This window comes from Mercurialis annua, linkage group LG1-X (genome assembly GCF_937616625.2).
Source record: "Mercurialis annua linkage group LG1-X, ddMerAnnu1.2, whole genome shotgun sequence".
Taxonomy (NCBI): Eukaryota; Viridiplantae; Streptophyta; class Magnoliopsida; order Malpighiales; family Euphorbiaceae; genus Mercurialis; species Mercurialis annua.
The window spans coordinates 13,565,211-13,578,411 of record NC_065570.1 but is presented as its reverse complement, the minus strand read 5'-3'; the positions used below and the strand labels follow the sequence as shown (position 1 = coordinate 13,578,411).

At 34.8% G+C, this 13,201-nt stretch overlaps 1 protein-coding gene across 1 annotated transcript; it reads left to right on the top strand.

Moving 5' to 3' along the window:
- The first annotated feature begins 10,342 nt into the window (after positions 1-10,342).
- Positions 10,343-12,951, top strand: LOC126665401 (uncharacterized). The gene is made up of 3 exons (XM_056106375.1): positions 10,343-11,176; positions 11,244-11,981; positions 12,074-12,951. Exons 1-3 carry the CDS (start codon positions 10,343-10,345, stop codon positions 12,749-12,751), a joined length of 2,250 nt encoding a protein of 749 aa, XP_055962350.1. The 3' UTR covers positions 12,752-12,951.
- The last annotated feature ends 250 nt before the right edge of the window (positions 12,952-13,201 follow it).

The following is a 13,201-nucleotide window of genomic DNA, read 5'->3' as shown; positions in this document are numbered from 1 at the left end:
ATTTTAGATATTAAGCTGCTTAAATAACTTCTCACATAAAGCCATTCTATTTTTCTCATTTACCAACCCTCCTGATTCATCACAATATAATTAATAGGCCAAACTCATATAAAGACTCTTATATTTTACACTTTTTTTTCTGTAGGTTCTTATACTTTATTTTTATATTATCAAATCCCTCTATTTACCCATTTTTTATTTTCAGGTCCTTTTTCAGTTTTTTCCAACCTTTTTATGTGACTGAAGGAAAAAAAGATTGTAAGTAGAGGGACTGGAGGAAAAAAAATTATAAGTACAGGAACTGGAAAAAACTCAAAAAGAACCTGAAAATTAAAAATAGGTAAATACAAGGATCATATAATACAAAACTGAAGTATAAAGACTTATAAAAAAAATGTAAAATACAAGAAATTTTAGATGGGTTAAGCCTAATTAATACTAGCCATTCTATGATATTGTTTTGCCAACAAATCCATATAATACTCTACAAATTTCACTTTAATCATCTCCTGATCTTTAATAATAACCCCATCCACCAACAGATATCATTTCTTTTATTTTTTTGGCTAATCAACTCAAAAACAACCGATCTTTCATTTTTTTTTCAATAACACCCTGATCTTACAATTTCGTCAATTGCACCCTATTTCGTATTTTTACATTTCAATAGCACCCTAAATTAAAAAAAATAGATGATTTCATGATTATAAGGATTAAATTTTATAAAATAACCAAATCTAAGGATCATTTTATACTATTTTCTACTTGGCTAAATTTTAACAAGTCCCTTAACTTAAAATATGTTCAAATAAACCATCTTCTCCATTAATTCAAAATTAAAAAAAAAATTATCTTCCCCGACATCTTTTCTGCTCGACCCGCTGCCGCTTCTGAATCCGCGACCACCCACCGCCGCTTCCGGGACCAGCAGCTGGCCTCCTTCCGGCCATGGAAGACCAGCTGGTCTTCCATGGCCGGAAGACCAAGACCAGCAGATCTGCTGGTCTTCTGGCCGTGGAAGACCAGCAGATCTGCTGGTCTTCTGGCCGTGGAAGACCAGCAGATCTGCTGGTCTTCTCGCCGTGGAAGACCAGCAGCAGCTGGTCTTCCATGGCCGGGAAGACCAGCTGCTGGTTGCTGGTCTTCCATGGCCGGGAAGACCAGCTGCTGGTCTTCCTTTGGGGAAGACCAGCTCGTCTTCCCCAAAGGAAGGTCTTCCATAGAAGACGCGCAGCTCGTCTTCCATGGAAGACCGGTGACGGAGAGCGGCGTTTGAACGGAGGTGGTGACGGAGAGCGGCGGCGTTCGAACGGATTTATTTATTTTTTGTTATTAGTTTAATTATTTTTTATTATACAGAAGAGGGTTTATACATATAATGTTAAACATCATATGATATTTAGAGTTTTTAAAAAATATGAAGGATTCATTTTGAACTTTATCCAAATGAAAATAGTTCAATTTAATACTTTAGGGTGCTATTGAAATATAAAAATACGAAATAGGGTGCAATTGACGAAATTACAAGGTCAGGGTGTTATTGAAAAAAAAATGAAAGATCGGTAGTTTTTGAAGTGATTAGCCTATTTTTTTAGCTTTGTTTTTCAATTTCGGATTGTATATTGTTCCGTTGATTTTTTTTTTCTTTCTTTAGAATTGTAATATTCAATGTGCATACAATTTTAATTAATAAATATTGCTATTTCTTATCACTTTTTAATTTACATATTTAAAAAAGATATATATTTTAAAATCACACAGCTTCTGATAGGAGTGGGCATGGACCGGTTAACCGGTTCACGAGGGTAATATGTAAACCGATCCATTTAAAACGGTTTGATTTTTCGGTTTTGCAGATTTTAACCATGTAACCATTAAAAAAAATTAGATATAAAAAAAAAATTATAGATAAAATTTTAAATATAGTCTAATAATTAAATTTTAATTTTTATTCTATTTAATTATTAAAATACAAATTTTATTTATTTCTATTTCAATTAGGTATATACATATTTTATTAAAAAAATAAAATTCTTTCAATATATATATATATATATATATATATATATATATATATATATATATATATACTCCTAAAATAAAAATATATTGATAAATAAAATATTTTTTAAATATTTTTTGTTTATAATTTTTATATATGTAGATTATAAATTTGTTTATAATAATATAATTTATAAATATTTATTATTTATAAATCGGTTAACCGCGGTTTTTAAAATTTTAAAACCTAAACCATTAATCACAAAAATCAAAAATCAAAACCTAAACTTAAATTAACCATATTTTCCGGTTTAGTTTTACGGTTTTGGTTCGGTTTTACGGTTTGACCGGTTTTTATGCCCACCCGAAGCCTTCTGATAAAACTCTAGGAGCAACATATATTGATTAGGCTTAATTATTTACAAACCATCCATATTTTTGATTTTTTTTTGTTTACACCTCCACGTTAAAAAAATACAATTTGCAGCTTTTTTTTGGATTTTTAGCTTTTGTCTCTACGCCCAACAAAGATATAATTAATGATTTCATTAATTTAAGGATGAAAATATTAAAAACTACCAACTAGAAGGTTATACCATTTTTTTTTGGTAAAATACAAACAAGCTCTTCAGGTTTAAAAATGTTCAAATAAATTCTAATAATTAATTTTTTTTAAATAAAATTTATCGAAAAATTAAAAAAACGCTTTTGACACACCACCGTACATTTCCAATTTACGAACTCGACATAGAATTTTTTACAAAAATGATTTTTTTTATATTTTTTTCAGTATTTTAAAAACCGAACCGGTGAGGCCACCGAATTCCGGTTCAACCGGTTTAACCGGTTCAATCGATTTAATAAATTTAAAAAAATTGAAAAAAATTCTGGTTCACCGGTTTTTTATCGGTTCAATCTGGTTCAACACCCGATTTTTTACCGCTTTATACCGGTCCAATCCGGTTCAACCCGGTCCAACCAAAAGATCCGGTTTTTTGCCTTTTCAGACCGGACCACTGACCTGTTCGCGGTTCAACCGGTTCGACCGGCCGGTCCGATTTTTAAAACATTGATTTTTTTCAATTCTCAAACAAGAAAGAGGAGGAAATCCTCCTCCTCGCCTGAAAAGAAGAGTTGTTTTCTTTTTTCAGGGGAGGAGCAGCAGATCCTTCTTGGACTCCTCCTTTCAAAGAAGGGGAAGCATATACGTCCTCTTTCCATGAAAGGAGCAGCTCGAGCTCTTTATTCCATGGTCCACGTCCTCCTTCTATGGAAGGAGGGGCAGCTCGGTCTCCTCCTTCGACGAAATTTTTTAAAAAAATTAAAAAAATTAAAAAAATTATATTTTATGTAAATTGTATTTTTTTACGGATTTTGTTTTAAAACATTATTGGTTATTAATATATATTAAACAATAATTATTAGTTGAAATTTTTAGAAAGTATTTTTATGCAACTAACAATATTAACGTGTAATTAGTATATAATTAAAATTAAAGGATTATTTTACTTTTTTTAAATAAAAAAGTGTAATTAGTATATAATTAAAATTAAAGGATTATTTTAATTTTTTTTAAATAAAAAAGATCAATTTAATATTTTATGGTAGAGATGAAATTTAAAAATTCGAAAAAGGATACAATTTATTTTTTTAATGTGGAGGTACAAACGAAAAAAAGTTTAACACGGATGGCGATTTTTAAATAATTAGATTTATTGAATATAATGGATTGAAAAAATGTTTGATCTTGAAATGCTCAGACTTATTCTGATACCATTAGGATTTTGGATTAAGATATCTTTATAAATTATTGATTAATCCATAAATTATAGTATAAATGGAATGAAATGTAGCATCCAATAAAAGAAGGTAATGCATGTGCACAATAATACCAAAAATGTTAGTGTGGTCATCTATGTATTGGGTTGTAATGGATTTGTTGGAAGCCAAGCAATCCTATCTGTATTTCACGCGTCTCCAAACATTTCTTTAATTATTTTATTCCAAACTTTTTTTATATAATCTTTTAATCAAGTTTAATCACAAATCTAATCTAATCAAAAAAATTAAATTTAAACTTAATCAATTCTGAGGAAATATTAATGACATACACCACGAATTAGATATGAGTTTTCAGTTTCAGCTATCACAAAAAAGTTGTATAACACTTTCAAGATATAATTTAAGGTTAATTTCAAAAAAAATCACGAATATTACACGAATTTTCATTTTAATCATGACAAAAGTTGCCATTTAAGGGCACGAACTTTCATATTGTTTCAAATTCATCATTTCAGTGTATTTTTATTGACTAAATTTTTCACTAAATCATTAATGAAAGATCCAAGTTATTAATCAACATCAAATCTTATTATCTTTCTTAGAATATCTAGGATTAGGAATTTTTAGTCAAATAAAATACACCGAATTTTACTTTAGTGATAGATTTGAAATAAAATGAAAGTTCGTGCCTTTAAATGACAACTTTTAAGTCATGATTAAAATGAAATTTCGTGTAAATTTCGTGATTTTTTTAAGAATTAACCCTATAATCTATAATTTATAATTTATAATTCTATAATAATAATAATAATAATAATAATAATAATAATAATAATAATAATATATTATAATTTTGAGCTTCAAGAAAACTTTTAACATCATTCCGACAAGTGGAATCATATATTTATGCCAAGTGGATTCCTATTTAATTAATGTTTTTTAAATTATTTTCATAGTTATACTCCTTCATTTGCACAACTTTTCAATTTTCAAAGTACTTTAAAATCTCCATTCTTCATTTATTAAATCAAAACAGTCACTCTTTTAACCATTAAGCATTCCTTTAACACCAATGATTACTTTAAATTTAAACCCGTTAGAAATCATCAAACAAACAAGCACCTTAGCATATGCAATGGTATTTATTTTAGCTTCAATGCAACAATTTATGCTTAAGCCATGTATACTCCTTTTTAATGACAGTCTTTTTGTCTATGTGAATTTTTCTTAACTTTCACAAAAAAATCTTCAATTTTTTTGACCTTATACATTATTTAAAGGGTTAATTCCTAAAAAAATCACGAACTTTACACGAAGTTTCATTTTAATCATGAACTTTAAAAGTTGTCATTTAAAGGCACGAACTTTCATTTTGTTTCAAATCTATCGCCAAAGTAAAATCCGGTGTATTTTATCGAACCAAAAATTCCTAATCCTATATACTATAACTAAAAGATAATAAGATTTAATGTCGATTTATAATTTGGGTCTTTCATTAATAGTTTATTGAAGAATTTAGTGAACAAAAATACACTGAAATGATAGATTTGAAACAAAATGAAAGTTCGTGCCTTTAAATGGCAACTTTTAAAGGTCATGATTAAAATGAAACTTCATGTAAAGTTCGTGATTTTTTTAGGAATTAATCCTTATTTAAATAAACTTTTCATCTTTCTTTCATTTCGTCTAATTAATCATTATGTAACAATAAACTCTTGCCCTACCTTTCATTTATTCTTTTTGAATTGTTCATCACTAACCTACCTCTACATTCTTGATTTTCAATCTATCTATAAGTAACATAGATTTAAAGAGAAATTCTACTTGCCTTCTTCCCACATTAGCTAAATAAGTGGAGGTTTTCGAATATGAACGTTAGATAGCGGGTATTTAGAGTGTAAAATTTATAATTTGATTTTTTTTTTTTTACATTAGCCCCTACAACAAAGACTTTTTATTCAGAAAACATCCCTCAAAATCTTAAAGGCAACTTTGAAGAGATTTTAATTTGCATTACCCTTGTAAATACGTACATTTATGATTAAGAAAAATATTTTTATCGTGAAGTTTGAATAGTTTAAACTTATTAATATTTATAAACTATTTTAGATATTTGAAAAGTTAATTCAATTTGACAAATCCATTCATTTTAACATTTACATGTATTGTATTTTGAGGCTGTTTGACTTATAAGCTTAATTATTAGTCCTATTCATCAAAAAATAAAAAAATAAACCTTCGCGTGTTGTGAGTGTTATAGCCAAATCTTTTCAACATTACTTTTCTTTTATAGTAATTTTTAATAGAAATTTTGACTAGTTATATCATCTACGTAACTCTCAACCCGATGAATAACTGATATAGCACCACTCTAACCTACTAATCTAACAAAAACACATGATGAACCTCATAATGACCGAACTAAAATCAAACTCAACTTTTATATCAAATTAATAATTATAACTAACACAACATGTAAATGTTTAGTATTTTTTGGTGGATATGCCTAATTATTATTAGAGGTTTATTTTTTTTCAATCTTTTGTGGTCATTGTTACTAGTATATGGTGTTTGACTATGTCTAAAATTTATGTTAGAATATGATTGTATACTTTTCATATATTACGCAAATATATTATTATGTTCAACATCTCTATTTAGTTTAACTTACATTATTTTATATGTTTATTTATTTTCAAATTTGTTTGATTAAAATAACAATATATTAAATTTAAAAAATTACTTATTAAAAATTAATAAAATTATTTAACTTAAATTCATCAGCGCAACGCGCGGGCATCGACCTAGTATAAATAAGTCCCATACATTCATTGACGTATCTACATATAAAATAATGGATCAAATGATTAATTAACCGTTTTAACTAGACACAAAATATAGAAAACTATTTTAAAAAATATCGATTAAAAAAATCCACATATATGTGATTTCATATCAAATACTACTGGATTCTCTAATTTTATAATGCATTGAAATTTCAAAACTTACTATTGAAAATTCAAATAATATCCACGTAATTTGATAAATCGACATAGTTGTATAAATAAGACTTACTAATGTCAAATTAACAATAAGTTTTTAAGAAAAAAATAAGGGTGGTTCATTTTGATGATACGTTTTTCATTTCTTGCAGATCGAAACGCCTACAAAAAATACGTCTTTTACGAGTATTCACATTAACATACTTTCCAAAACAAATATTTATTTGCTAGCACTTTTGCTTTTTAAAGAAATTTCAAATTAATGTGATATGTTTTGTGTTTAACTTCGAAAACACATGAGTTTAATCCCTAAATTTAGATGTGTATTTATAGGTATACAACACATCTAGGGTTTGAGCCAAATACATGGTTTTCAATCCAATTGAAACACTACGTATTTTTATCTTTATATATTTATTTATCACATTATTCCATCGAGCTTATAAAACTCATATTAGTTTTGGGGCCTCTTCTTAGTTTGACTTAACCTTTTATAATGAATATTTAATTCTTTTTTCTCACGATATCCAAATTGAATATAAGACATAGTAATACCATCCTTATACTATTCAATTATTTGTTTCCTGATTCGAAGTAGACTGATAATCATAACTCTTTATCAATTCATTTAGAATGATCATGCATTATCTTTAATCTATCTTTTCAAGGGACCTATATATATCTTACTCAAATAATTAAATGAGAGACAAATTTCTTCTCAGTCACACACAACTACTTTCATATCTAACGACAATCTATTCCATTATCCTATTAAAGACAATATTCAAATATATTAAAATATGAAATAACTATGTAGAAATTTATGATGATTTCAAGGTCAAAGGATTAGACTAATATTACTAGAATGAGAATAACTTATGACAATAATTTATGTAGTATTCTCATGATGGGTCAGCGAGTGCTCCATTTCTAGAATAACACTTATGACTTCACTTAATGACTCATATACCTGATTAGTAAAGCATAATCATCAATCAACTTATACTAGTCTCAATGTTCTAAGACTTCAAATAGTTTGAATATAAATCTTTATTAAACTCAAGGGTTCTACTATTAAGACATATAATTGATGACCTTCGGAAAAATTACTCATTCAAGTGATTTATCATAATATAAAATGATAATGAAAGTGTCTACTTATTAATACAGAAATAATAAAATTAATACATGGTCAAAAATAATTAGTATAATGCATATCACTAATAAATAATTTGTGATAACTTAGTAAGCGTGAAGCAACCTCCAAAAATACGAATATGACAAACCCTAGAAAAATTACTCAATTCATCCCATTGTCCCAAACGAATATCAAGATCGACTTAGACTATTTATAGACGGGGATGGCAATAAGTTGTATCTCGAATAAAAAATGTTAGCCTCACAATCGTGATTCAAGTATAATTTACTTTACTTGTAGATGAAGTTATAAAGTCCACGTTAGTAAGGAGGACCATAACATATTCTCTTACAATAGAAGAAGCATACACGCGCGCCTAATACGCATGCCGCACATTTCTCCTACCAAATAATAGAAAGAAAATCTCAACCTATATTCTAAAGGTGACGCCTCATCCATATGAAAATGTCAAAAAAAAAGACATAAAACTACATGAGTATTCCTGCAAACCACTTTATCTCAAAAGCATAAGTTATTCTGTTTTTTATGTCATTTACAGTTATCTTTCTTTTCTGTTTTTTTTTACTGATAAATCACCAAACAGGATCCAAGCTTTTCCGACCTGCACACCACAAGCAAACAGAGGTCAGAAGGAACTCCGGTGGGGGTCACCGGACGTTCACTCCGACGCTCAAGTAAGGTATTGAAGTAGAGGAAGAAGAAGAAGAGAAAAGAGTGAGTTTTCAGTTGAGAAAAAGAGAATTACCTAGGGTTTGTCCTTAAACCCTCTATTTATAGTTAGGGTTTAAGGACAAACCTGCCTTGCTGGCAGGCTGTGAGCCCAGTGTTCCCAGAATTCGGTTATGCTCACGTGGGAGAATATCCCTGCAGGTGGCGCGATTTGTTAGGTGTGTCAGAGGGAACATTCCTCACGCACCTGTCAGAAGATCTTCTGTGGTCCCAGGATCCGGTACACGAGTGAGCGCTTCTGGGCAGGACCTCGGAGCCCGGTCAAGCCTTGAAGCCCGGATATCTTGGGAGTCAAGTTATCATGGTTCCTGTATCTGAGAATGTCTCGGAGCTCGGACCAGATGGTTCGGTCTTTCGGGTTTACGACCTCGGAGCTCGGCCTAGGTTTGAGTCAAATACGACTTGGAGCCCGGATAGAATTCTGGGTCCGACCTCATCAAGCGTGATTGTCTCGGATGATGTTTGGATTCCCATCGATCCGGTGACCCCCCAAGTCATGTGCTCTATGATTTCCAGAAGGTCGGACATTGTTACCAGGTCGGTGAAATGCTTGACTTAGTGATACTCATTCCTGGCGAGGTTGCTTCGCCCCTGCTAGATGTGCTACGTTATCACTAGTCCCCCCCAGTGTGTCGGATATTTATGTCCGAGGTGGTAGTGTCCTCCGAGATCTCCAGTCACGTGAGTGGTGGTTTGATTGTCCTAGTATTGATCAATGCTGACACCCAGCCGCTTGTCAGAAGGGGTAGCTGGTGGGATGTGAAGGGACCTGTCCTTTCGAGTTGGTGCGTATGACAGCTGTTAGGGATGGGTCTCCTGAGTGGCGGTTGTGTTTTCGCGCACCTTTCATCCACGTGTCTAGAGGGTATTGCTAGTGCAGTTTCCTAGGAGACGTTTTAAATGGGAAGAGAGAGAAAAATTAAAGGCGTGTCCTTTCAATTTCCCTCTCTTTTTCAAGTATAAATTGCATTTTTCAAAAACAGATTAAACTTTTCATCTTCGTCTCTCTCGTTTTCTCTCTGCGCTAAAAAAGAAACCTGTGTGCTTTGATTTTTTCTCAGTTTTCTTCGTGTTTCTGAGTGTGAAGGTTCTCTGTTTTTCTCTTTGGCGAAGGATTTTCCAGTGGTTCTGAAGCTTTCTATTTCCAGTGCTGTCTGCGCCAAAGGATTTTCCATTGTTCTTCGAAGGTTTTCTGCTTCACATACAAGTAAGTTTTCTTGTTGAATTTTCAGTTTTTTGTATCTGTGGTGACTTGAATTTTGTGTTTGTGGTGCTTTATTTCTGTTTATTCGTTCCTTGCTTGCTGCGGAGATTTTTCTAGGGATTGATGCTTGTTTTTGCCTCTGTGTTTGTGTAGTGTTTGAAAATTCCTTTTGTTTCCCAGAATTCATTGTTTTGCTTTGTTTTGTGGCAGTTGCTCACTGTGATTTTATTATTTTTCGTTGTTCCTGTGTGGTTTGTTTGGGGTCTGGATTTCCAGATTTTGGGGATTTAGGGTTATGTCCTCTGTTTGGGAAGCGTTTCTCCAGTAATCTGGAGGTTTCGTTTGATGTTCTTCATGTTCTGATGGATTCACCCCCTAGGAAACTCACATTGATCCATAGTTTTAGTTCATTTTGTTTATTTAGTGAGACTTGCCTCATCTGAGCTTGTTTCCCTGTCCTTAGGTATGTCGGGTGACCCATCAGATCGTGAAGAGGGGATGGGGTATGATGACCATGACGTGGGCACAGACGAGCCGTCAACTGAATTTTATGTAGTACGCCCTCAGCGCAATGAGGCTCCCGAGGTGGAAGAGGTGGGGACCTCTATACCTGAACCTTCCCGTAAGGGAAAGGAAAAGAAAAAGGCGGGGAATGATAAGCTTGAGGACCGGGATATAAAGACATCGCGGTGTACGTTGGGTTTTTTGAGGGCTGTGCGAGCAGCTTTCGGCATCCCGGAGGAGTACGAGCTATCGGTGATCCCTAAGGGGAAGAGGTTGAACGATGTTCCTCCCGAGAATACTATCATGCTTACTTTGGAGCATCTACAGTCAGGGATTCGTTTTCCCATTTCCGAGCAGTACCAGAGGTTAAGCGATTATTTCGAAGTGCCTTTATCACAGATTCACCCTAACGGTGTGCGGCACTACTCCTGTTTTTTGAAGCTGTGTCAGCAAAACGGAGTTACGGACAGCATGCGACTCTTCTGCTGTATGTATCTGATGTCGTTGAAGGACCAAAGTCATTTTGCTTACCTGCGATTTCGGGGTGAGAGGAAAGATGTGCCCGGGGGGCTGGTCTCGGGGATAACCGACTCTTTGAGGGATTTCAAAGAGGATTATTTTCAGATTTCTCATCCTACGGCTTTCCAAGGGATGGTGACTGCCTGGGTCACCAAATGCTACAAACCTTTGAAGTGGTTTCATATCCCTGGTCCTATGGAGCGAGATGACATGTACAAGCTCCGGGATGCTGCTCCTGCTGGGGAAAAGGCTCATGCCGATGATCTGAGCCCCAAAGTTCCTTTTGACTATTGGAAGAGCCCGGCTCCAGCTAGTGCCGGTTTGTCTTGCTTGTTTTCATTAGTTTGGTGTTTGTCTTAGCACTTTGTCTTGTTTGGTATCTTGCTTGCTGTGTTGTGCTTGTACTTTTTCCTTTGTTTTGTTTTTTTCTTTTTTTTTTTTTTTTTTTTTTTTTGACTCATTGTGCCTTTGTGTTATTGCAGTGAACAGTCTGGATCCTGCTAAACTTGCTGGGAAGAAGCGCAAGAGGCCTGCTACCCGAGCTTCTACCTCGGTGCCTCCAGCTGTTCCCCGGGCAGCGGCTGATGCGGCCTCGGGGCCTCGGCCAACGACGGCGAGTACCGCGGCCCCTGAGGGGGGTATTCACGTGGTCCCCCTACGGGTCCAACTGCCTAGTGGTATCGATGTCCCCCCTACTGCTGAGCCAGTAGGAGGGAACATTCCTTTCGTGGACCTGGGATCTGCCGAGACTGTGGTGGGGCCGCGAGAGGCTGAGGAGGTCCCCCAGGGGGCGGCTCCTGGGGTGGGTGGTTCCGGTGCTCAAACCTCCCACTTCCAGATGCCGGATTTGCCGGACGTTTCGTCGGACTCCAGCACCGCTGCTTCCGGGCCCAATGGTATTACTCGGGCGCGCTTCGCTGAGTGGGTCGGCCAGCATAACCCCGGGGTCCGGGTATCAATTCATGAACTGCCCATAGCGGGGGACATTGCTCGGGTGACGACTCTGCCCGAGGACGAGGCTTATTATAAAACTTATAAGCCCGAGAACTTGCTGGCCACCGTTTCTGCTCTCTGTATCCAGGTAAAAAATTTTTTTTTTTAAATATTGCTTGGCTTGTCTTTTTGTTTTACTTGATTCATTTCTCTTGTCTAAACAACTGTGTTTTCTTTTAGGCGGCTCAGATGTCGTACCGAGCTGATCGGAATGCCAGCCAGAATGAAGATGACCTCCTGCTGGCCAAGAGGCTTTTACTTGCGGAGGCTGCCAAGGTCCGGGATGCTGAAAAGAGGGCTGGTGAAGCCGAGAGAAGGGCCTCGGAGGCCGAGAAGAGAGCTTCGGATGGTGCTTCTCTGGTGGCCAAGTTGGAGGACAAGCTGAGGTGTTCCGAGGATCGTCGGGCCGAGGATTTGGACATGCTGGAGAAGCTAAGAGGGGAAATTAGCCGGCTTGAGAATGAGCATTCTGCGGCTAAGGATGATTTTGCCAAGCAACTGTCCGCCTTGACGACTCGGAATGAGTTGGCGTCTAAAGGTCTCCGAGAGACCGTGGCCGACCAAAAGAAAAAATTAACTGAGATGACCAAGCGGGCCGAGGATGCAGAGGCCGAGGTGGCCAAGGGAGTTGCTCGGGAGGAAGGCCTGTATGAGGATTTCCGGCGGATGCTGTACATCGGGGAGGTTCAAGTTGGCGAGTTCGTGAAAGGCCGGTTTGGAGCCGACGTCGATGTTTCGGACTTCAAGCTAGACGTGTTGGAGCTGCATCGCCGAGCTAAAGAGCTGCCCGAGGATTATGATGTTCCAGCCGACATTGAGGATTATTTGGCTGATGACCAAGACCAAGGCCCGAACTAATGCCGATGTTTTTGTAATTTTCGAACAATTTGGTTTTTTGTTTTGTAGTTTTGAACAATTTTTCTTTGTCTTGTAAATTTTGGGATTTTTGAGCTTTGAGCTCTTTTTACCAGTTTGAATATTTTCTTTCGTATATACTTGCTTTTCCTGAATGACTTTTCCCATTATTTTGTAGTGTTGAGCTCCGAGCTCCTTTGTTATACTTTGAATATTTTTGCAAAGTTTGATTACTTTGGCCTTTGTATATATCTTGTTTTTTACTTGCCGGTTTGCCTGTTATCTTTCTGAATGAAGTTTTTCATTGTTAACTTAGCTTAGTTACTGAGCTGGTTCCAGTAGTATAAATTTTCTAGTTTCTATGTTGTTTTTATACGTGGGCTCTTGACTTAGACTTGGGATAAAAAATGCTAGGATAGGTTCTTAGTTATTCATAGACCAAGTTTAAGCAAG

What these genes read in the sequence shown, in the direction of transcription:
- LOC126665401 (XM_056106375.1), top strand. Translation starts at nt 10,343, where the DNA reads ATGTCGGGTGACCCATCAGATCGTGAAGAGGGGATGGGGTATGATGAC. An exon ending in CCGATGATCTGAGCCCCAAA is followed by an intron (nt 11,177 to 11,243) that starts GTTCCTTTTGAC and finishes TGTTTTCATTAG; the next exon opens with TTTGGTGTTTGTCTTAGCAC. An exon ending in TTTCTGCTCTCTGTATCCAG is followed by an intron (nt 11,982 to 12,073) that starts GTAAAAAATTTT and finishes GTTTTCTTTTAG; the next exon opens with GCGGCTCAGATGTCGTACCG.